The following is a 25,763-nucleotide window of genomic DNA, read 5'->3' as shown; positions in this document are numbered from 1 at the left end:
GCTCAGCGGAGAGTCAGCTTCTCCTTCTCCCTCTGCCCCTCCCCTGGTTTGTGCTCTCTCTCTCTCAAATGAATAAAATCTTAAAAAAAAAAAAAAAGGAATATATGTCTTTTCTCTATTCCTTTGTTAATGTCCTTAGTGTAATGCTTATGACATTATGTTGAAGCTAACTCCTTCCCCGTGCCAGACTGAGCTCCTTGAGAGAAGCAACTGTGCCACCCAATCACCTTCATGCTCCTGGTGCCTAGCACAGGGCCTGGCATATACAACTTTAAGAGCAGGTCTATGGATTCCAGTGAAGCTGATGGATGTCTAGGTATTATCAGGCCTGCATCATCTAATATGGTACCCACTAGCCACATGTGGCTATTGAGTACTTGAAACACAGCTGTGAGGGAGGAATCGAGATGCACTGAAAAGTGAAATACACACCAAATTTCAAAGACTTAGCATAAAAATATATAAAATACCCCACTAATAATTTTTATATTGATTACATGTTGAAACGATAATACTTTGGATATGGGGTTAAATTAAATTATTTAAATTAATTTCACCTGCTTCTTTTTACATCTTTTAATGTGGCTATTAGAAAATTTTAAATTACATATGTGGCTCACATTATATTTCTACTGGATAATGCTGGCCTAAGCCAAAGATTACTCTTTCAGGTACAAGCCACTTCCAGTCTCTTAAACCTGGCTTTCTAAGTTTTCTTGGTAGGAAGAGGAATTTGGCTAGATTGTCTGAATTGAGTCAAGGTTTTCATTAAGCCTAGGTTCAGAATATCCAAGAAATATAAGACACATTTCTTTTATATTTGCAAAATTCTATAGTCAATATGTTCCACACATTAATAGGTTTGCTGTTAAAAAAAAAAAAAAATCCAACTCTTGCTGTATTCTCTACATTGAGTCAAAGTCTAACCAAGGGCATGTAATACCCATGCAGCGAACATTTAAATAGCTCTTCAGTTTCTGGCTCCAAGCGCCTGTTGTGATCTCTCTCCTCCCTCAGTCTCTGGCATCCTGAGCAGTCACCCCTCCCATTTCAGCTCTTTCCACTGACCTCAAAAGAGGGCTGGCTCAAATAACACACTTGTCAAAACACCTGGGTAAGCACAGCAGTGGGAGACAGCATATAAATAGATATATGGAAACAGAGTGCTCCATACTAATAACAAAAACCCCTTACAAACTGCCTTCACCTTCCAAAAGTTTTGTTTCTTACAATGATTAGTTAAATGTAAATGTCACTAATAATTTTACTCCTATCAGCTCAGACAGACCTATTTTATACAGGCACAAGCAAAACTGCAATTCAAGATGATTTTTAAGTTTTGGGTACTACTGTGGCAAAAATCCTCTGTGCTTAAATAGAGAATTTAAAATTGAACAACAGAAAATGATCCAAAGCAAAAATACTGAAAATTTTCTAAGTAATCTATCAGAAAGACTAAAAGGGTCAGGCTTCACTGGTCTCCAGTCAGAAAAAAGCAAAAATAATGAGTGCCTATTGACATACTTCCCTCCGTGTAGAAGACCATACATCTGAAACATTTAGCACAGTTTTGGGCACACAGTCTGCATACAATAAATATTATTAATGAATATATGAATGCATGGGCCCTTACTTTTGAATGGAATACTGCAATCACCAGGTCTTTGTTTTAAACCTTGAGTGATACGGTAGACCGAATACAGCTTCCTATTCTACTCAGACTAAAACATGAAGTCCTTACCATGGCCTGTAAAGCCCTACTTGATCTGCAACCCAACTACTTCTCAGATTCACCTCCCACCCCTCTCCCCCATATTTACTCTGCTCCAGCAACCTGACCTTCTTGTGTCCTCAAACAAGCCCCACGTGTTCCTGCCTCAGTGCCCGTGGAGCAGCTCTTCCCTTTTCTTAGGACGCTCATTCCTTCCTTCTCTGCTCGTGTCACCTTATCAGAGAGGCCCTCTTCACCAACACATATCCAAAACAGCATAACCCTTATCCTGCTGCATTTGTCCTCCTATCACTTATTGCCACCTGGCATATTACGTATTTATTTGTTTATCTCCCCAAACTGGAAAGTCACTCCCAGGAAGGCAGAAACTTTGTTCATTTTGTTCACTGCTATATCCTTTGTGCCTAGAAAGTGTCTGGCACACAGGAGTTCAATAAATGTTTGTTGAATGAATAAATTAATGAACACTGGATTGGAGCTGAGGCAGCTGGATCTAGTCCCAATTCTACCACTAAAAACTTGTGTGACTTTGAACAAATGTCCCCTGACATTCAGCTTCTGAATCTGCAAACGGACTGGCTGGGAAAAGATGCTTCTAAAGCTTCTCCCAGCTCGAACATCCTGTGGGTTCTATAGAGCTGCTTTCTACATCTAACTTTTGTATGAAGCTTTAGCAACACAAAAATCCTTTTTGACAGTCACAAACTATTAGCTCTCTAGGCACTTTATTATGATTGAATACGCTGCTCCCAAGACCCCTGATGAAAACTTCCCCATTCCTTCCAGGCAAGATGGATCCCAGGACTAGATACCTACTTTGAGGTACTTCATATAGACCTTTTTTTCCTCAAACCTCTTGTAACAGTTAATGACATAATTGTGTTTTTCTATTTCTATTTCTCCAATGAGAATGGGAACACCTTGGAACAGTAATGGATTCTTAGTAATTCTTGTATGCCTAGCACCTTGCATGGTCCATGGCAATTAGTAGGTATTCCATGAATGTTTAGTGAATGAATGAACATAGGAAAGTCAAAGTGAAATAGGATCATGACTCATATTAAAAACAGAGACAATCATTCTCCCCTCACTGATGGAGGTGGGCAGAAGATAAAGCTTTGCTGCCAATAATGGTTCATCTGAAAGGAGGTAAGAAACTAAAACTTATTGGGAACTTACTAAAGGCAAGTACTCTTACACATATTCACGTAGTTTATTTAATCCTATGACAACTTTATAAATTAGGAAGTATTACTACCATTTTACAGATGAGAAAATTGAGGCTCTGAGAAAATAGGGAATTTGCCCATGATAGAATGCCTAGTAGGATTCACACTCGGGTTTCTTCATGCCGTATATCATACTCCTATCACTAAATAATATATCAGGAGGGTAGTTCTCTGATTCAATACAAGCATTGACATGTGTAATAGTGAGCTTTTCTGCACTAGAAAAGCATTTTTATAATTAAAGGGAATTTTTTCCTTGATTCAGAAACATGGCTATGGATAATTCCATCTGCCATTTTTGAAAGTGTAAAGAAAAGGTTTACAAGCAGATTACACTTGTGCCTTTTGAATTTTTAAGTTTTTATTCTGATAATAAAATGCACTACCTGTTCATTATAGAAAAACCAAGAAATACAGATATTTTTTAAAATTTTAGTCAACCATTATCCCATCACTTAGAGACAGCCACTATAAACCTTTTTTAACCTTAAGGTTAATAAAGGTTACCATAACTTTTATTATATTCTTCATTATGTTAACCTTTATTAACCTTTTATGAAACTTCATTAACCTTTTAGGCCTTTTTCCAATACATATTTTATAGTGAAATCATTCTAAATTATACAATGAGCATTTCTTTCATATTCAATATGCATACTTCCCATATTGTTAGAAATCTTCATAAATAGCATTTTAATAATGGCTTAGTAACATCACATAAAGTAGATGCAATAATCATTCTGTTACTATTAGGCTACTTCCATTTATTTACTATTAAGTGCCTCTCAGTTTAAAAAAAACCCAGTTTGTAATTTAACTTCTGAGAATGGTTCCAACTGCCAAGAAAATGCAAACAGCCTTTCCATTCAAGACGGGGGGAAACTCCTACTATTATGCAAAGAGTGAGGTCTAGTAATTTTTCAAGGTAGAAGCTAGTTGGAGCTGTTCCAGGTTCACCTACAGTAAGGGTCTCTCTCCTGCACAAGAAGGGAGGTGGTGAAAGTCCAGCAGCAGCTTGGAGGAAGCAGACCCAGGCTCACCTCCGGGTTCTATGACTTGCCTTATACCCTCAGTAAATCATATGCAGCCTCAGTTTCCTCATCTATAAAAGGACAGTCAGCACAGGGTTTAAAATGAGAAAATATCCGTAAACACTCAGCACTAAGACTGGCACAGAGTGGACTCTCTTATAACTCTAAAACTTTGGCAGCAGAGCCAAGAGGAAGGGGCGAAGAAGGATGGGACAGCATTCTTACCTCCCATCCTTTAGAGAATATTCCAAATTCTCACCTAGCCTCAGGGGGAAAAAAAAAAAAGAACTTTAGGCCATATTTGTAAACTTACAACAAAATAGTTTGATTTGTGACAACACCTTGAGATAGGAAAAAGTCGGGGACTCCCAGTTCCCCTGAGAGGTCCTGCCCGCTGACATCTCTCCACTTCTAGCTATGGTTCTCATCTCCTTTCCCCTGGCCTTCGCCATGGTTCAGTCCCTAGACATCTTTCTCTTTGTTACTGTCTCCCTGATCTGAGTCCTTCTAAAACCAACTTCCAGTCTGCTATCAGCAATCCTTCCATAACTCTAGTCTGTTTTCCTAAATCTTGCTCACAAGTTTACTGATTTCTTGTTACCCATGTCATCAAATCCAAAATTAAAAAGTGTGATGGTTTGCAAGGCCTCCACCCCCACCCCATTCCCTCTGGTTGCCCTCACCCTATTAATTCTAATTCTTGCCCTAATGTCCACCTTACCATCTGTAGTCAGAGCAGGCTGAAATTTACTGCAGATAAATCCTATCTTTACCCGAAGATCTTGACCTTTGTTAAAGGGCAATGCAACCTCAACGTGCTTTGAATAACTGTCAGCTGCTCGCATTTTAGAGTAAATGAGTTTGCAAATTCTCTAGGTGGTAAATTTTGGTTGGGCAAAGATATAAGGATCCTGAATACCATTAAGGGGGAAAGGTTATAAAGGCTGGGATTGGCAGATTTCCCTTCTCAGTATTGTCCAGGAATCACAGGTCACTACTCCCTGTTCCGTCTCCCACAGGTACCTTCTCTTCCTCTTTTCCTTTCTGCATCTCCTGCCTACTCACTAAAGCCCAGATCATGCCCACTTCTCAAAGCAGGACCGATCTACACACTCTCTTCCTCCCTGCCCCTCTCATTTATTTAGCACAGAGACTCATACTCCCCATATTGCTAACTTCTTCCATAAAGCCCTTGAGGACAGGTGCTGTGCCTACTTCCCACTTGGCAGTTACTAGATAAATATGTGACCAACATTCCAGACTTCTAAACTGACTGACTAGTCCCCTTAATCGGTGCTACTCCATGGGCTATTTCAACTTCAGCTCTGCTGGCTCTGGTTGGACAGAACTTTTAACTTTGAGTAAGAGAGGCATTCTGAAATGTTGCACATCCATCTGTCCCCTACAAAGCCATTCTACTGATATTAATAGATTTAGGAAAGGACATCACTGACTGACAAAACAAACAAACAAACAAAAAACCCATACCCCAAAGAGAACATGTGAAAGTAGAAACAAATCCAAATAGGAGATGAGTCCTACTATTCTCATTTTAGGGCCTACATGAAGTCTGGGAGATGGAAGTGGAAGGAGACCCATATTTTTAATACAGTATTGCCTAACTGTAATCACATTCATAGAAACGTTGATGTTTGGAACCATGAAAAAAAAAGGATTTTAAGAACAGGGGTTATTGAAACTTATGTTTTTCTCCAAGTAATTTAGGAGCCTTTGTACCAAATTAAAGTCCTCTTACAGCGACCTAGTGCAGGTTCCAGGAGACCTCCAGTCAGTCATTTGAAGGCTCCAGAGCAGCCCTCTCCGTCTCCACCCCCACTTCATATCCCCTTCTCTTCTATAGCTCAGGCTTTTAAGATTGTTCCTATGCCTTGGGCCAAATATAAGCGGTTCAACACATTTCTGCAGTTAGGCAGGACCCTAAGTAAACCCCCAGGAATAAACAAGAGCAGCAAGTCACAAGTTGTTGGGCGGAGGGGGGGGGGGGGCGGAGAGGAGGAGGGGGGGCGGTAATGAACTTTGCTGCTGCAGGCGGGCCTGTCACTCCAGCTGACAGCAAGCACCTTCACCTTCAAGTTTCTTACCAAGGCAGCACCCCCTGAGAGAAAGTGCATAGCTCAGAGGCAAGGCACGCTAGCTGAAAAAGAAAGGGGAAGCGTGCGGAGTCTCCCTGCGAAGCCCCTGCCCTCGAGGCCGCATTTCCAGGCCCGCGGCCGGGCGAGCGCTCGGGCTGTGGCCTGAGAGGGGCGCACGCTACCTGGCGTCCGGCTCCTCCTCCGACTCCGCGGCCGTCTCGGCCTCCTCGCTCTCCGATTCCTCGTCGCTCTCCAGCCTTCGGGTGGCCTCCTCGTCCCCGTCGGAGCCGAGGGGACTCTCCGCGGCGTAGGTGCTGTCGCTGCTCGCCATCGTGCCTCTGCCGGGCCGGAGCCGGAGCTGGAGCCGGAGCCGCCCGCGCGCGCCCGCTGTTCTCCCTCTGACTGCGCCTCTGGCCCCGGCCCGGCTCTGCCCTGCCCCGGCGGGCGGCTCGGGTTCCCGGCCCCGGGGGCGGGCCAGCCCCGAGACTTTAAATAGAAGGCGTCAAAGTTTCGCCACCGAGCTTCTGGGGCCCGGGCTCAGCGAGTTCCCCTCTTCCCCAGCGTCTGCCAACTTCCCCCCCGCCCCGGCCCTCCCCGCCCCAGTTCAGGCAGATCCCTGGCGGCCCTTTGGGCAACTCTTGATCACCATTCCGAAGCGGGGCAGGCTCCAGCTGCACCTGGGACTTGAAAGGAGGAAAGGCACCCAGCCGTGCCGCTCTTCCCTCCAGTGTGGCTTTGGTGTGCTGTATGTTTGGTGCCCAACTACTTGACGGACGCTTCAACCCAACCAAGTAACTACTCCTTACTGAGCAGAGCGCTTACTAGTTCAGGCACTCTGCTAAGGGTCTCACTTCCATTACCCCCTCACAATTCTGCTGTGGCATGTTTAACTGCAATGCTGGTTTTTTAGATCAGAAAACTGAGGCTCAGAAGAGCCTGGGAAGCTGGCTGGCTCAAGGTCTCCTGCCTAGTATGTGATCCTATGGGAAACAAAGCTAGGTCTGCCATCTTCAAGGGCCGTTTTCAACCATTGTTCCTTCATATTGGCTCCTTTTGTGTTGCAAATCAATTAATTGTGTATTCTCGACCTCGGTGACCTGTAGACTGTTTAAGTCAGGGCATTTTTATCTCCCCTAAAAACCTTCAAGAGAAATAATTTTCCTCACATTGGCCAAAGTCTAAGCTCTGTCTGAAGCTCAACCCAAAGGCCCCAGACTTGCGTTGGATCATAGCATGCCCATACTTAAAACCCCTCAATGGCTTCTCTATGCTCAAGGACTAAAGCCCAAGCTCCTTAGGGAAGATGAACACTGGAGAACAACCCACATTTGTCTGGTTTCTTCTTTAGAAGTCAGGATTCCCAACATTTATCAAGTCACACCACTGTGCCTTAATATTTACAGTTCCTTCTGCCTGAAAGGTTTTTCCAACCTTTATTTACCTGGTGACTCTCCATTCAAGATCCCCACCTTTCTCTGATATGCCCAGGTTAAGTTCAATACCCCTTTCGGGTTCCATTATCCTATATTCAAATTATGTTTGTGTCTCTTTCCCTCAGTACACTCTATAAATTTGTTACTCATCTTTTTCCACAACATCCCCATCTCTTACAAGGCCAGAAGCAAAACTTAGCACAGAGTAGACACTTAATGAATGTTGCCTGAAGAAAACAGGACCAGACCTGCTCAGTACATACAACAGATAGAGATATCTTTCTAACAGTTTTCTTTTCATGAGGATGATTTATGGCTAGAATAGCTAACATTTATTTTTAATTACAGCAAATTCTATTCACAGAGTTGTTAAATATGAACATAAGTTAGGTAATATTCACCAGTTACACTAGCTTGTATGTGTGTATTAAGTCTGTGAGGAAAGAACTGCAGATAATTCAGATACAGTATAGAAGTATCAGCTGGTGTGTATGGGAAGGGAAGACAGAGGAGTCCAGTCTTCCAGGGTTCATTAAATCAGGTTCAGCAAGTTATTATCTTAACATGAGCTAGGTTTATCCAACTAGTAATCCCAAATGACTGACTCCTCACCTACGACAAAAAGAATGCAATCATAGTTGTGGGAATCTGTTAAACACTTAACCAAAACTACAGGTAGCTGCTGTATATTCCCTCCATCTAACTCAAAATTTCTTGGGAACACTAATTAAAGTCAAGATTTATTTGCAAAGATCCTACTTCAAACCAATCCAAAATTTAGAACTGCAGTACGGATTACACATTTTTAAGTTTCTAACACTATCTTCTTAACAATGCATGCAAATGAAATGGCCAGATCAATACAAATAGAACATAAAAGAATGTATTATTCACCACACAAAAATTCAAAAATTCGAACTAAAAATAATTTAGAAGTCTAAAAAATTCCCTCATATATTAACAGCCCACTTATCTGACACATCTGTCTATCACAAGGTACATAATCTTAGGCTTCAGTCTATTGATTTAGAAATGGGTATAAATTTATTAACAAATAACTTCTTTATCTATGTGTTACAGCAAGATAGCTAAAAAGTAGCAGCAGCAAGATGAGGGGGTGGGGGAGTGTGTGGCACTGAGCGCTGAGAAAACAGTGGCAATAAAAGAGTCCATACCATGGTAAATGAATGCTAGGGCTTTCTTAGGAAATGTCCCAATACTGTAGAGGTAGAATGCCCTTTGCACTTACACATCCCTGAGAGCTACACAGTATTATCATAGAGTACCAGGACTGTTTTTTATTGTTTTTAATGATTATCAGAGTCATCACTAGAATATTAATTATACTCAGTACATTCTGATAAAGAAGAGTTGCACAGTGTATATTTTAGGAAAATTACCAAGAAAAAGAACTGATGTATAAAAGCTTCATTGCCTCAAAAGTGTTAAACACGAGTAATCTAAAAAATTCACCTATGTGGAAAGCTTCATTCCTAATAATGCCAGAGAAATACGGTGTTGATGTGGTTAGCTGCTTAACCAAGAATGAACTCAATTCCAAGATTCTCTGTACCATCTATATTATCAAGCATAAAAGACAGATTCAGTTCGGTTCTAGATGAGAATTACAGCCTCAATCTCATCGCAAAAGATTAGCACAGAAGAAAAAAAAAACACACCAACAATGTCCACATATAAACTTTATTCCATTTGACATCATACAAAAATTTAAACTTAAAGAAGAAAATGAAAATATGCACCTTTACAAGTCAAAGAAAAGCAAAAGTCTTAGCATTTGAATTGGTCTGCAAAAAACCCAAATACATTAGAGGTACAAACTGTGCTACAGCAGGTCTAAAAGAAGTTGTACACAGTCCTTCTGAAAAAGTTAAAATTGTTTTCAAGATTACTTTTCATATTTAAATGTACAGGCACTGACCAATTTACAAATATTTACATAAACCAAAAACAACCTTAATAAAACACTGTAGCCTTTTTTTAGCAGCTACCACTACTTCTTCGTATGGAAAAAAAAAATACTAAAAAAGTTGTCTTTACAAACATTAAGTTTTTATTTATAATAATTTTATGTCTTACCTAAAACATTTTATAGTGGCTTACTGCCTAAAAATTCCAGTTTAGATTACAATCCTATAACCGTATACAGAAGAAATCTGATACCATCAATAGGATATAATCTCAACTTTGATCTTTCCCCAGTTTCTGATGCTTCATGTCACAGGGAAAATAAAAGCAAGAAAACATGAAATAAAGTAAAAGTGCACAATGCACTAAACTATCATAAAGCACAGGGGACTTACAATCTTTTCAAAATGTCTACAATGAACTAATTCTTTAAAACAATTTACTAACTGCTGAACAATACAGAGTTAGTGCTCATATTACTACAGTGCAAAATGTACTGTTTTCAACAAAAAACTTAAAGCAATCTCAAGAGTACATCAAAAGCATGTGAGGTACTAATGAAATGCTAATATAGACACACCCAAAGCCTCAGTCTATCCTGGTGAGTCAAGTGAAGACTTAAGGCAATTGTCCAGTATTTCATGCTTCTGCAGTGATTTCAGTGAAATAACAGATTTCATTTTGCTTCAAGTAACTGAATAACTGGCTTGAATCTTCACTTTACTAGAATAGACAGGCAACAAACTATCTACTGTACATTATACGTTAAGTATGTACGAATCAATCCCTTTCCAAAATTCCACACATATCTTCAGTATTAGCATGTGGCATACTTAATTGAAGTTATATCAAAAACCTTTTATTTGTTCAGATAATTCCCCCAAAAATATTTTATCTGATCTGAAAATTCATGCCATAATATTCCTAATCAATGTAAACATTTTCAAAAATACATCTTTAAATCAAAGGGTTTTCTTAGGAAATGTCATAATAAAATATGCAATCTTTATATAAGTATGTCCTCTTAAAAATAAAACATGAAAACAAGAACAATTAAAAAGAAACCATGGAGGTAAACAAAATGCATTATGATGTTACTATTGTTCTTTATTTCTCAGAAGATTTTATTAAGAAATACAGGCCAGTTATCTTTTCAGGATAGCAGCTCTTAAAGGTAGTATACTGTTCAAATCTCTTTTGTTTTTCAATCTGTGCCACGACTGGGAGAGAAAGAAAAATCATTCTTAAAACATAAAATATAAGTGGAACAAAAGACTGAAATGAGAGTTACTACGAATGTTAAGTAGTGGTTCTCTCTAGGTGGTAAAATTGGGGTAATTTTTTTTCTTTGTGTTTTTTTATCTCCCAAGTTTTTAACATAGTAAAAGTATTGCTTCTGCCATCAGAAAAGAAAATGTTATTTAAAAACTCTATACCTGTGTGATTCCAATTCATTAAAAAAGAAATGGACACAGAGGTGGTACAAAAAGATACAACTGACAATATTAACACCAAGACATTAATTATTCAGAGATTTAAACTATTTCATCTACAACAGCAAGGCAATGAAGACAAAACCTTTGGGTTTGAGAGCGTGTGAGAAAATTACTTCAATTACTTGGTTGACTAGTTTGCATCTAGTAAGCTTTTTCAATCAAAAACAATATTATGGAGAGAGTAAATCTCAAATAAACCACTTTATAGTTTTGAAAAAGAAGAGTAAATATATAACTTGTAAAAAAAAAACAAAAACATTCTATACACAGGCTAAAACTCTGGCTCACTACTTGGTGACTGCATATCTTTGTAGTTTAATTCTCACTTCAGTTGTTCAATTGACTGAAAGTATTGGTTTTATAGCTAATCAATCCTAAATGAAAACTCACGCATCAACAATGTAGCAATGATGTTTTTGAGTTCTCAATTTGTTCTGATAGACAAAAATATTCCCTCTTGGATATTTGTTTTGCCCTGCAGAATTCCATTAATCTTAATATTCTAATCTGGCTGACAAACTGAGAGGGCCTAATGTGGAAGGATAGCTTGTAATATGATACACTTGCATTTTTAATTATCATCAAAATGAAGTCCACTTGTATGTCTAATGAGAAAGTATTCCTCTAAAATAACCTTGATAGTTCACTGATCTTTTTCTTCAATGAAGCATTCTCTCCTATATGTCTCACAGTATATATTTCCATCAATGTTTCTACACTGTACTGTGGAACTCCTTGAAGAAAGAAACCACACCTAACAAAATCACTGATGAATCAATTCATACTGTAGACCAAAGAGCCAAATAATAAATGACAGTTTACATACATATGGCTGAAGTTTATATATACAAAATGTGTGGGTATACAAACATACACATTGATTTTCTTTTAATTTCTCAAAATATAAGCAAAGATAAAAAGGTACTCAGGTTCACTGTTACAGTGGGGTATGCAGAAGAAAAATCATGGAACAAACATCAGCCCTCTTCTAAAGCTACACTAAGTTCCTTGAAATTTTAAGGAGAGAAATGAGTCCATTAGGTTTTACTCACTCATTCTGAGAGCTTAACTGGCTCACTAAGGAAATGCTTACTTCCATCAGAGTGAAAGCCATGTGAACAAAAACAGTCAGATTTCTCTGAAGGAAAAGTGTATCTATCAATCAAGTAATAAATTTCCTACTGTGCCACTTTAATGACTTCATAACACAGGAAACGGCTATTATGTTCTATTATAAATATATTTTTCCATTTTCAAAGCATACTATTACACTAATGTTTCTAGAGTTAATCTGATGCATTATTTACCTTTAAAAATTGATCCTTGATCATGTCAAATTTCTGCTTTTCATGCACAGCTCTGGCTGTATTTGTTCCATCAAAAGGTTCTGCAATGTTAAATGTACATATAAACAAGAAATTATTAAAATTAGAACTTCAGTTTCTATATTAGGTTTAACTATATGAAACTGCCAATATTTGACAGTTTTTAACCTACAAAATAGCAACTGCATATTGTGAAGCCTAATCTCTTATCAGATATATGCATCTAAAAATAGTTTTAGGGGCGCCTGGGTGGCTCAGTTGGTTAAGCGTCTGCCTTCGGCTCAGGTCATGATCCCAGGGTCCTGGGATCGAGCCCCACATCAGGCTCTCTGCTCAGCGGGAAGCCTGCTTCTCCCTTTCCCACTCCCCCTGCTTGTTTCTGCTCTCGCTAACTCTGTCAAATAAATAAATAAAATCTTTAAAAAAATAAAAATAAAAATAGTTTTATTATGAACTGTGTTCTAATAAGGTAGATACAATTCAAGAGAGAGGATAACTAAAACAAAGTCATCAGCATAGGTATGTTAATTCTAAATCACAAAAGTGAGTAAGAATTCTGAAGAATCACAGAGGGTCAAGGACCTATCCCTACCCTAAGGGAAATAAAAATAAGTTAAATAACAATTATCAGAAAGAATAAAACACTACACACAAAAAAGGTGATCAATGTCAAATACCACAGAAAGGTAATTTTAAATTTAATTTTAATTTAAAAGACCACGATCTGTCCAGCAGGAGAACGGTCACTAGCTTTCAAAGTAGAGGTTTAATACTCAGGAGGATAGAAAACAGTGCAGAGTTATGGTGTGAGTAGGTGGTTTAGAAAAAGATACAGTGAGTACAGTAACTTGTAGGAGAAATTTGGCAGTGAAAGGAGAGAAACAGGATAGCAAGTACAGAAGACAGAAAGAAAACAAAGGAAAAGTTTTTATGTGTGTTGTGTCTCCAACATTACCTTCCACATCTTCACCCCCACCCACTAACCCTTCATCCACAAGGTAAGAGACAAGAGTCCATATACAGACATAAGGAAACTATCTATATGAGAAGGAAGGAACCTGAGGATGCTAGTGAGCACAGGAAGATAACTAAAGGCATTAAAATGAGATGAGATAGCTGAAATAATGCCAAGAGTAGGTAAAAATGACTAGAGTTTAAGAATTTTGGCACTGGGGGTGCTTGGGTGGCTCTGTCAGTTAAGCATCTGATTCCTGATCTCAGCTCAGGTCTTGATCTCAGGGTCGTGAGTTCAAGCCCTATGCTGGGCTCCACATTGGGTGTGGAGCCTACTTAAATAAAAAAGAATTTTGGCACTGTAAAAGAGGGAAAAAAAAGTACTTACAAGAGCCACTAAAATCAAGAGTATTTTTCAAGGATGAGAAGACCTATGTATGCTCTAAAGCTGAAAGAGAATGTGACTAGAGGGAAAGAAAATGAAGGCGCTAAAAGGAAAAAATGCAATTTGAGGGGAAAGACCTGGAAAAAGCATGGAAGAATAGGAAATCTGATGAAGAGGTTAACTCTAGATTTGTCAAATAATCTAATCAGGCCCATAATTTAAAAAAAAAAAATCCTCCTTTTGTGTATATATATATTTTTTATTGCTTACTAAGGCCATTTTTAAAAGGAGTTGATTGTCACAGTATAGGATACATTGTTTTACTGCACTTCACTTTACTGTACTTCGCAGATATTGTGGGTTGTTGTTTTTTTTTTTATAAATTGAAGGTCTATGGCAACCCTGTGCTAAGCAAGTCTAGCAGTGCCATTTTTCCAACAGCATTTGCTCACTTTGTTGTCTCTATCACATTTTGGTAATTCTCCTAGTATTTCATACTTTTCATCATTATTGTATCTGTTATAGTGATCTGTGATCAGCTGTCTTTGATGCTGTTATTATTATAATTGTTTGTGGGCACCATGACCACACCCACACAGGATGGCAAACTTAAGAAATGCTGTGTGTGTTCTGACTGCTCCACCCAGTGGCCGTTGCCCCATCTCTCTCCCTCTCCTCAGGCCTCCCTATTTTCCCTGAGACACATCAATACTGAAATTGGGCCAGTTAACCACACAATGGGGCGCCTGTGTGGCTCAGTTGGTTAAGCGACTGCCTTCGGCTCAGGTCATGATCCTGGAGTCCCGGGATCGAGTCCCACATTGGGCTCCCTGCTCGTCGGGGAGTCTGCTTCTCCCTCTGACCCTCCCCCCCTCATGCTCTCTCTATCTCATTCTCTCTCTCGCAAATAAATAAAATCTTTAAAAAAAAAAAACACACGATGGCCTTGAAGTATCCAAGTGAAGTGAAAGGAAGAGTTACGTATCTTTCACTTTAAATCAGAAGCTAGAAATGATTAAGCTTGGTGAAGAAGACATGTTGAACATCAAGACAGGTCAAAGCTAGGCTTCTTGGGTAAGTTAGCTAAGTTGTGCATGCAAAGGAAAAGTTCCTTATGGAAATGAAAAGATGAAAAGAGCTACTCCAGTGAATACAGGAATATGAAAGTGAAACAGTCTTACTGCTGATATGGAGATAGTTTCAGTGGTCTGGATAGAAGACCAAGTAGCTACAATATTCCCTTAAGCCAAAACCTAGTTTAAAGCAAGGCCCTAACTCTCCAATTCTATGAAGGCTGAGAGAGGTGAGGAAGCTACAGAAGAGAAGTCTGAAGCTAGCAGAGTTTGGTTTATGAGGCTTAAGGAGAGAAGCCATCTCCATAATGTAAGTGTAAGGTGAAGCCGCAAGTGCTGATGTAGAAGCTGCAGAAATTTATTCAGAAGATCTAGCTAAGATAATTCCCGAAGGTGGCTACATTAAACAACAGATTTTCCATGTAAATGAAACAGCCTTATATTTGAAGAAGATGCCATCTAGGATTTTCATAACTAGAGAGAAGTCAATGCCTGGCTTCAAAGTTTCAAAGGACAAGATGATGCTCTTACTAGGGGCTAATGCAGCTGATGACTTTAAGTTGAAGTCAGTGTTCATTTACCATTCTGAAAATCCTAGGGCCATTAAGAATTATGCTATTTATGCTCTATCTACTATGCTTGTGCTCTATAAATGGAACAACAAAGCCTGGACGACAGCACATCTGTTTACAACATATTATTTTAAGACCTACAATTCAGAAAAAAAAATTCCTTTCAAAATATGACTGCTCCTTGACAATGTACTTGGTCACCCAAGAGCTCTGATGGAGATGTACAATGAGATTGCTGTTTTCATGCCTGCTAACACAATATCCATTCTGCAGCCCATCAATCAAGGAGTAACTTTCAAGTCTCATTACTTAAGAAATATATTTTGTAAGGTTATAATTGGCCATAGATAGTGCTTTCTCTATGGATCTGGGCAAAAGCCACTGAAAACCTTCTAGAAAGAATGCACCATTCGAGATGCCATTAAGGACATTTGTGATTCATGGGAAGAGGTCAAAATATCAGCATTAACAGGAGTTGGAAGAAGCTGATTCCAATCCTAATGGATGACTTTGAGGGATTCAAGACTTCAGTGAAGGAAGTAACTGCAGATGTGGTGGAAATAGCAAGAGAACTAGAATTAGAAGTGGAGCTTGGAGATGTGGCTGAATTGCTACCATCTCATGATAAAACTTGAGTGGATAGGACCTGTTCCTCAGAATCTACTCCTGGTGACAATACTGAAAAAACAACAAAGGATTCAAAGGATTAAGAATATTACATAAACTTAGTTGATAAAGCAGGGGCAGGGTTTGAGAGGATTGACTCCCAATTTTGAAAGAAGTTCTACTATGGGTAAAATGCTCTCACATGCTACAGAGAAATCATTTGTGAAAGGAAGAGTCAATTGATGCAGCAAACTTCACTGTTGTTTCATTTTAAGAATCCATAGCCACCTCAACCTTCAGCAACCATCACCCTGATCAGACAGCAGCCATCAACACTGAGGCAAGACCCTCCATCAGCCAAAAGATTACGACTTGTTGAAAACTTAGATGATGGGTAGAATTTTTAGCAACAGTCTTCTTAAATTAGGATATGTACATTATTCTTTTAGACATAATGCTATTGTGTACTTAACAAACTACAACATAGGGTAAACATAACTTTTATATGCACTGGGAAACCAAAAAAATTCATGTCTCACTTTATTGCGATACTTGCTTTATTATGGTGGTCTGGAACTGAACCCACAATATATCCAAGGTATGCCTGTGTTTTTTAACAGCGTAATGCCATATGCCAAGCTATTGGATCACATCACACACAGCACTTTACAAGTATTTAATATTCAAAAGAACACAAGTAACTAAAATAATATACACCCACTGTGTAACAAACCAACCACCAAAGCAGGAAATTTAATTTCATATTCATAAACTCTTAAGATGTTGCATGTAATCCAAGATTAAAACATTCTAAATGTGATGTTTTCCTACAAATGCTGAACTTAACGCTTTATTCTTTTTTACCTCAAGGTTTACAAGTCTTCAATTTAGCATCAGTGAGAATAATTGTGCTTCTTGAAGTCAATTTCCCACCAACTCAAAGAAGTATTCAACTATACGTAAATTAATTTTAGAGAATTATCTTCAGGGCATTTAATTTTTAAAGTAAAATAAATTTCTATTCATAAAAACCTAGCTTGCATTAAATATCAATGTTTTAATTTTAAAAGAACTCATTTTATCTTAATGTAAGAATCATCACATGAAGGTAGTATTTTCTTCTACCTTCAAGTCATGAAATTAAGCTTCAGTCAACTACAAGCAGGAGGGATGCATAAAAACTGCTCAAATATTATAAACTAGAAGATTAAATGCCTAAATTCATATTTATCATTTTTACAGCTAAAGAATTTACTTTTAAAAATTAAATGAAAATACTCGGCCATAAAAAAGAATGAAATCTTGCCATTTGCAACAATGTGGATGGAACTAGAGAGTATTATGCTAAGTGGAGTTAATGAGGGAGAGACAAATACCATATGATTTTATTTATATGTCGAATTTAAGAAACAAAACAAACCAACACAGAGGGGGAACGAAAGAGAGAGGCCAACCAAGAAACAGACCGCTAACTACAGAGAACAAACTGATGGTTACCAGAGGGGAGGTGGGTGGAGGGATGGGTGAAATAGGTGACGGGGATTAAGGAGGGCACTTGTGATGAGCATCAGGTGTTGTACGGAAGTGTTGAAGCACTAACTTCTACACACCTGAAACTAATATTAAACTATAACTGGAATTTAAGCAAAAAGTTGGAAGAAAAAAAAAGAAAATTTTATAACTAAAAGACTTTTAAGTCAGAACATAAATGTATTACTTTTAACTGAAATACAAACTGGAATTATTCAAGTAATTCTCTCAGTACCATGGTGATAACCAGATGGTAAATAAGTAGTTGTGGAAAATCTACCTTCTACACAGATGTATTTATTTCTCCATTCAATACCATCAGGCCTGGGAATGGCTTTGGCTTCACGAACTGAAATCATTTGACTGTTCCAGCTACAAGAAGAAAAACATAACTGTTAACTGTATTCTTAATTTTCCCTTTTATTGTATTTATTATATAATACTAAGTCCCACTCTAATTTTCTCACAAAATACTGAAACTTGCCTTGACCCTCAGCACCATAATCCCTTTTCCCCTTCTCTTTTCTCCACGGCACTTATATTCTAACAATTTGCTTATTTAGTATGTTACTGTTTACTGCATATCTCGCCGAAGCAGAATGAAAGCTCCAAGATGCTGATTTATGTATTTTTTCACTGTTCAAATAGCTGCTTAGTATAAAGGAGGCCTTCAATACATATTTATTGAATAAATGAAGTAATATGAAAAATAAAGCGTAAGTAAGCAAAAAATGTAAAAATTGTTACATTTCTGTTACAATTCGCTGTTAGCACCTCAGTAAGGATTTTTTATTTGTTAAGAGAGATGCAATCTTGTGTTGTTTTCTGGTATCATTAAATAATTTTTGTTTACTGCGCCACTTGTATGATTTGGGAGAAAATTTTATAATTATCCAAGAGAAGCCAGTAGATGCTGTTTTAGGAAAAATTAATACTCTATGAAAACATACTGTTATTGCTATATAGCAGATGTAGCTCTTAACAGTAAAGTTATATTCAAGTAAAACAATTTTTTATCAGCATGTCTGAAAGTAATTGTTCAGTTTTTAGTATGTACTAACCTTATATTTTGTTTTTTAAAAATTTCTTTACAATTATAATAGTTCTGCACAAGTACAATTTTCTTTTTCTCAAGGAACACTGTAAAACGTATGACCATTCAGTTTGTATTTAAGAGACAAATGAGTTTGGAAAATAGTTAATATCTCTATTTTCAGCCATATTTAGCTTTGTCCACCATTTCAGTAAGAATAAAAAGACCAAGGTTTGGGACCTTCCAACTCCAACATTTATCTTACCCTTCTTCTACTTATCAGATGAAAAAGAACCCCTAGGAATATAATTGAGGGTCCAATACGGCATTTGTTTCTGGAAAACTGATTAATCTCTATGTAAAATATGCAAAAAAACATTGCATCTTGTGAAGTTTGATAATTGAAAAGGATCCTCAAAGTATGATTTTCTATTTTTTCTTATGAGGAGTACAATTTAGAAATACTTTGCAAAGACAGCTTTAAGTTCTTTAAGAATACATATCAGAATTTATGCTTTTTAAAAACTAAGTGGGTTATCAGTGAGAAACAGTATTAATTACAGTAACATGTTTTAGGTATTTCGTGTACAGCAGCTCCATTAGTATAAACTCCAAACAGAAAAGTACACTGCTCTGTTGGCCCAAGTGTGTTTCCAAAATTTTTTTAAAATAACAATGTAGAGGTGCCTGGCTGGTTCAGTCGATGGGTAGAACATGCAACTCCTGACGTTGGGGTTGTGCGTTCAGGCCCCGCAATGGATACAGAGATGACTTAAATAAATTAATAAATAACTAATAACACTAAAATAAAACAACAATGTCAAGGGGAGAGTTATATAACCACATGCCTGAACCAAACATGATCACGGTTGAATTATACTATGTGCTTTACTTTATACCACTTAAGATATATTTCACTAATAAAATGAACTTTTTTCTTGAGACTACTTGTTTCTCACTGAACTTACAGGACAGTTGAATCTGCAATAAAATTAAAATTGGAAACATTATGTTAAAAAGGGATAAAGCGATTTTTTTCAGACAAGTTTAGAATCTTGAAATACTGTATCCTGCTGCTAAATTACAATTTTTACTTTCTTAAATCAAAGGAACTCTCCTCACCATACTTGTATGAAATCCAATCCAGAATTTATATTACATGCCAATACTTGGTTCTAAACCAGGTGACAGAAACATATGTGACATACCAATATTCACTTTATCATCCCTAAACAGGTATCATTTAAGCTTCAACCTATAATCAACCCAAATAATGCAGTTATTTAAGTGACTGTAACACCTGAAGTACTTCACAGAGGAAAAAAATATTTTAAATCACTATTATTTAGACTGATTCAATCTATTGCATTTTCAAAGCACTTTTAAATATTTCTAAATTACTAAATATATGAAATCATAAAACCTGATATATATAACTTATATGCTATTTTTACTCTTAGAAGTGAATTTAAATGTAAAATTCAAATGGCAATTTAGAAACATTTTCCCTAAATATTTCTTTCTTTAAAACACAGGCCCAAAATTAAGCCTTTTATCATACCATATTTTTCTACCATAATTTGTTTGCCATGTAAAAATCTGTTATTGTCACTCAATAATTGAAATGTAAAATAAGGTATAGTCCATAGAAGAGGAATGTATCAGAAAAGAGCAGATATATGGTTTAATTTAATCTAAAACAGATTTGATAATATATGACAATCTTCTGAATGTAAAACTCGGTTTACCAACCCTACATTGGTTAAGATGTTTGCTTCTTTTCTTCAGTAATGATAATGAACTGCTACTGATCTATTCACTCTCTTCTAGCCATTCTTTTTGTGACTAAGTATTTATTTCAAAATACTATGCTTACATTGGAACATTACAAACAAAAATTTAAGTCCAACAAAGAGTCAAAATTATGGGCCTGAACTATGTGGCTATATATATTAAGCAAGAGTAGTCAAATTAAGTGAACAAATATATACAGTTTTGTTTTATTATTAAGGGCTGGGAAGAAAACAAAAAGAAAATGTCAGGGATTTCAAACCTCGTAAGCAAACAGAAAATTCTGCTCTAATCCCAGAGTTTTGTTTTGTTCTTCTGCCTGACCCTTTCTTCTACCTGACCCCTTAAATGCTGGTGTCCATCAGGGCCTTGCCTCTTTCAATCCTCTTCTAATGCTACAGTACCCCTCCCAAGCTTTAACAGTCTGATGTTTCTTTCCCAAATCCTTTTCTCCAGCTTTGACCTTGCTACTAAGCTCTAGGACAATTATTGCAACTAACAACTGGAAACTGCCGGGGCAACTGGGTGGCTCAGTCGTTAAGCGTCTGCCTTCAGTTCAGGTCATGATCCCAGGGTCCTGGGATCGAGCCCCGCATCGGGCTCCCGGCTCCACAGGAAGCCTGCTTCTCCCTTACCCACTCCCCCTTGCTTGTGTTCCCTCTCTCGCTGTGTTTCTCTCTGTCAAATAAATAAATAAAATCTTTAAAAAAAAAAAAAAAAAAAAAACAACTGGAAACTGCCACCTGGATGTCCTACATGCATCCATCCCCGTGTCCACATTTTCAAGACTGAATACATTCAGTCCATGGTCAGTTATTAAAAATCACTTGCTTGCATACCATCCCCCCAAACTCTCTTACCCTTCTTGCTGCACTGAACTTAGTTGGTTGAAATACAACCATAATTAAGTCTTTGTCTACTTCAATCCTTTCCCCTGCAGCTCAATGTGGCTGGAGAAAAATACGCAACCATGCTGACCTTGAATTCATGATAACTTTAAATTCACTTAAAATTCATGATGACTTAGCTCAAAAGGACCCTAAATGCTACTACCCACCAAACATACTGTATTTCCATAGTTAATTCACTCCTTTACTCTCCTACAGGACAATTCATACTTTCCCTCACTTTCCAAATTTCCTCCCTCACAATCATTCCCAGGTGATGTCCATGCTTCATTTCACTAAAAAAACTAAAGCAACCAGAAGATATTTTCCACTAGCTCCCACATCAATTCAACTGGCATTCCTTTGAATCCATATACTCTTTTACTTATTATTATTAACGCATCATCTGTGCTCCTATCCCACTTGTGCTCTAGATTCCAACCCTTCCTGATTCAAAAAAGCATACTATTCAACAATTTACTATATCTTTTCCTGGTATCATCAATTTTGCCATCAAGATAGGTTATTTTTCCTTTCTAAAAACAAAAACTCGGGGCACCTGGGTGGCTCAGTCGTTAAGCGTCTGCCTTCGGCTCAGGTCATGATCCCAGGGTCCTGGGATCGAGCCCCGCGTCGGGCTCCCTGCTCAGCGGGAAGCCTGCTTCTCCCTCTCCCACTCCCCCTGCTTGTGTTCCCTCTCTCGCTGTCTCTCTGTCAGATAAATAAAATCTTTAAAAAAATAAATAAATAAATAAAAAGAAAAATAAAAACTCAATCCCACTTAACTCTCCAATTTCTACTCCATTTTTTCTGCTCCCCTTTATAAGTATATACACTCTACATATTACTAGTGTCTAAACACTATCCTATCTGTATTTAATTCGTCCCTGTTCACTCTTGAGCCCACACCAATGATGCTTTTTATCCCTATTTTTCCATAGAAACTGCTCCTAATAAAGGTCCAGTGGCCTCCATGTGGACCAATATTTCAATGGTCAGCTTTTAGTTCTCATCTTGTACTCGATCCATCAAAAAATGTGACACAAATAATCACTCCTTCCCCCTCGAGACATTTTTTCTCTTTGGATTCCAAGACAACACATTCTATTGGCTTTCCTTCTATCTCAATGATAGACTATAAATTAGTTCCTTCTTATCCCTAACCTCATGTATATACTATACAATTTATTTGTTTACTGTCTATCTCTCCGTACTACAATACATACTACAATGTAAGCTCCATGAAGACAAAGACTTTTGCCTGTTTTGTTAATTGTCATATCCCCGGTGCATAGAAAAATAGCTTGATATATAGTAGGCACTCAATGATTTATTGATTAAATGAGAGGGAAAAAATCAGTAAGAAAGGAGATAGTCAAAAAAATTGGGCCTTTGTAATTTCCTACTTAAAAAATGTATTTAAGGGGCGCCTGGGTGGCTCAGTCCATTAAGCGGCTGCCTTCGGCTCAGGTCATGATCCCAGCATCCTGGGATCAAGCCCCACATCGGGCTCCCTGCTCCGCGGGAAGCCTGCTTCTCCCTCTCCCACTCCCCCTACTGTGTTCCCTCTCTCGCTGTCTCTCTCTCTGTTCAAATAAATAAATAAATAAAATCTTTTTTAAAAATGTATTTAAGTATGTAGGCATACATTTTTAACACAAGAGATAAGACTAGCAGTAATGGCATGTGATTAGGCATCCAGGGAATAAAAGGATTACAAAATAGGTAACTTTTTAAGGCTCCTAGAATCTCTAGTACCTAGGTGTAAGATATTTAAAACTTATATTTTGTTTTGTTTTGTTAAAATACAAAATGATTACATTCAGACTTTATTTTTTTCTAGTTTCTCTGAGCAACCTGATCCTTTTTTTATTTATCAGTTCCCTGCTCCCAGGTACAGTTCTAGAAGCATGGCTTCATTTTAAGAATTTTCAGCAGGAAGGTTTAGAAGAAAGCTGTGAGTGAAGTAGGTAAGAAAATCTTAGTAATTTTTAAATGGCCATACAAAATTTCTGCAGCATTTATACCATATACTCAAGCATCCCTTAAGAGACACTTAATTCTGTCTTTGAGCAAAGAGAATCTTTTAAATGAATGTCTCAAAGTTCAGAAGAAATCCTTACAAACATTTCTAACAGCTGCCAGAATTCCTTTGCACAGCACCTAGTTGTTAACTGCCATGACTACATTCTTGGCAGTGCTCCCTACAGTCAAATTTCTGAAAATATCTGATATGAAACAATAATACACTTGACAAATGCACTGTATGACGAAAGAAAAGGTGACAATGCCTCCAAAATCATGTATCATAGTGATAACAAACGCATCCAAAAGTTCAACACCTCTTTTGAAGTCTCAGCATCCTAGCCAGTATCATTTGGCACAACCAGCCAGTTTCTGTTAATACTAAACTAATACACAAGCCTGTTCATCTACCTTTTTGTTTCAGTCCAACAAAGCAGTTGGCTTTCAAGGCACTGGTATCTAGATGCTCTAATCCTAAACTATACATGGTAGAAATATACCTTTTTTCTATGAATCCTTTTCCCTCTCTGCAAACTTCACTAATTTACAATAGAAAAGACAATGCCAATATATTCTAACAATTAAGAATGTGGTTCTGGAGTCAGACCTGAGACTGAATCCCAGTTCTCTCACTATCTAGCTGTACTGCCATGGACAAGTTTCAAGTACACAAATTCCCTAGGCCTCACAAGGTGTTACTATGAGGATTAAATAATACACAAGAATCACTCAGCATACTGTAGGACACGAAGTAAATACTCGCGAAACATCAGCTTTTGTTACCGCAGCATCTTACAAATCTTGACTCTAGAATAACCTTTGTAGTCTCTTATGTCCAGTGTCTTATAGTCTTAAATCTTTTCTCATCTTATAAATGAAGGCCCCTTCCTTTTTTTCCTTGTTGCCCGGACTTAAACTCTGGTTTAAGTCTTTAATCATCTTTAATGATGATTATTATAACTTCATTCTTATTGAACTACTTTCCACCAGCACTTTTCCTACGTTTTTTCTTAATCTGATTCAGTAATTTTTAAGTCATCTTTAAGGATCTTTGCAACATGTCTATAATCTTACCCTCCGTTCAAAATTATTTATTTATAGCAAGAATTTTTCAAGTACCCACTGTCTGGCACTGGGCTAGGTAATGGAGACTAAACTGTAAACAAAACAGACACAGTCTGATGAAAGCTTTGCGCTGAGGGATTTAAGTAACATTACTTCTTTCATGCCCTATGTTTCAAATCATCTAAGTTTCTTTAGAGCTACTGCATCATAGCAAACAAGGCAATACCAACACTGCAGTAAAGCACCATAGTTAAGAGTATTAATTTTGCAGTCAAAACTATCAGAAATACTCCCCCTGACTAGCTGTGTGATCTTATGGCAAGTTTCTTCACCTCTCTCTATATACGCTTCACTGGTAAAATAGGCATGATATAAATATTGTAACATATGGCTAGTATGTAAATGAGAAGATACAGATAATCTGTTGGGAACAGTTTTTCCCAGCTAGTAATAACAATTTATAATGAATGCTATCATTATTCCCCTCTCCAAATCTTTTCAAAATGGTACCCTGTGGTAACCATGCCCTCCTCCTCTAACTTTGTAAAACTCCTAAGTCCTTTCTCTTTCCCCCTTCAAACCTTTCTAAATTGATCAGAAGAGCTGCAATTCCTAACCCCACTCTATCTGGACTTCTAGAACTCCCTTAGGAACATTCAGTTAAGTCCAGTCTAATTATACACTTCAGCGTTCCATGTTTACATATCACCCTCAGAAGAAAGGGGAAAAAAAAGGAGAGTGTTCCTTGATTTTTATATACTAACTATTCAGATATCAAGGAGATCTTTTTCCATGTTTGTCTTAGCTGTGCTTTTTACTATAAATCTTAACTTCCTAAAAACAGAGGTTTCAAACTATACAGCACCTATACATGGCCAACACAAACATTTATTCAGCCCTCCTATGAAAAGAGGGAGCTAAACATAAGACAGGATGGCTACTGTAGGCAACTAAAACTGGGCTTACTGAACTATCATTTTTCATTAGATAGGAATATAAAATCTATTTAGTTTCTAATAATTAATCACTAGATATTAAATTTTATAAATCACACATTTCTGGACAAGTTTGTAGCTTCTGACCAAAAGTGTAGCATTCACATATGTAAATGAATAAAACACAATCTGATGTTTCACTTACTCAAATTCTGTAGCATAATATTTAAGAAAGCCCAGTAAGAGGTCCCCAAGATTTGATTCATTCTTCGAGAGGTAAGGAGGAACATTACATGGAGCTTGATGTACAAGATGCAGCTGTACAGCAGGACTAAAAGATTCCTGTCAAAAAGAAAAAGGGGGAAATATAAAGTCATTTACAACACACACTAAAAACTTTACAAATCCTGACCTAATGCTCTCTGAAGAAGAGACGAGAAATCTTCTTTATGTTGGCAGTTTGGAAATTTGAAGATTTTCTTCCACTAAAGATTTCACCGGTGTTTGCAGTATGCGAGAAAGTACCCAAACCTTGGCTGAGGTATATCACGCATTTAACCAAGAGGACTACAGTAGCAGAAGATTTTTTAACTCATAAATAAATCCTTACTATACGTACCAAGATTTCATCAAATAACAGAG

General features: G+C 37.5%; 2 protein-coding genes across 9 annotated transcripts in view; both read right to left on the bottom strand.

Moving 5' to 3' along the window:
- Positions 1-6,552, bottom strand: part of CMYA5 (cardiomyopathy associated 5) — an 87,776-nt gene extending 81,224 nt beyond the window's left edge. The window contains exon 1 of the mRNA XM_045897275.3: positions 6,268-6,552. Within this exon, the coding sequence (XP_045753231.1) occupies positions 6,268-6,416 (149 nt within the window). The 5' untranslated portion in view covers positions 6,417-6,552. The remainder of the gene's footprint in view (positions 1-6,267) is intronic.
- Positions 6,553-9,205: 2,653 nt separating this feature from the next.
- Positions 9,206-25,763, bottom strand: part of TENT2 (terminal nucleotidyltransferase 2) — a 67,869-nt gene continuing 51,311 nt past the window's right edge. For all 8 annotated transcript variants that reach the window (XM_054512588.2, XM_054512601.2, XM_064596288.1 and 5 more), the window contains 4 exons: positions 25,327-25,463; positions 17,666-17,757; positions 12,248-12,327; positions 9,206-10,664 (listed from right to left, as the gene is read on the bottom strand). In XM_054512588.2, coding sequence (XP_054368563.1) covers positions 10,590-10,664; positions 12,248-12,327; positions 17,666-17,757; positions 25,327-25,463 — 384 coding nt within the window. In that variant the 3' untranslated portion in view covers positions 9,206-10,589. The remainder of the gene's footprint in view (positions 10,665-12,247; positions 12,328-17,665; positions 17,758-25,326; positions 25,464-25,763) is intronic.

The sequence above is a fragment of the Mirounga angustirostris genome, unplaced genomic scaffold (genome assembly GCF_029215605.1).
Source record: "Mirounga angustirostris isolate CCGP_5_RB_7025 unplaced genomic scaffold, mMirAng1.0.hap1 SCAF_7, whole genome shotgun sequence".
NCBI lineage: Eukaryota > Metazoa > Chordata > Mammalia > Carnivora > Phocidae > Mirounga > Mirounga angustirostris.
The sequence above is the reverse complement of the archived record's forward strand: the minus strand, read 5'-3'. Positions and strand labels throughout refer to the sequence as shown.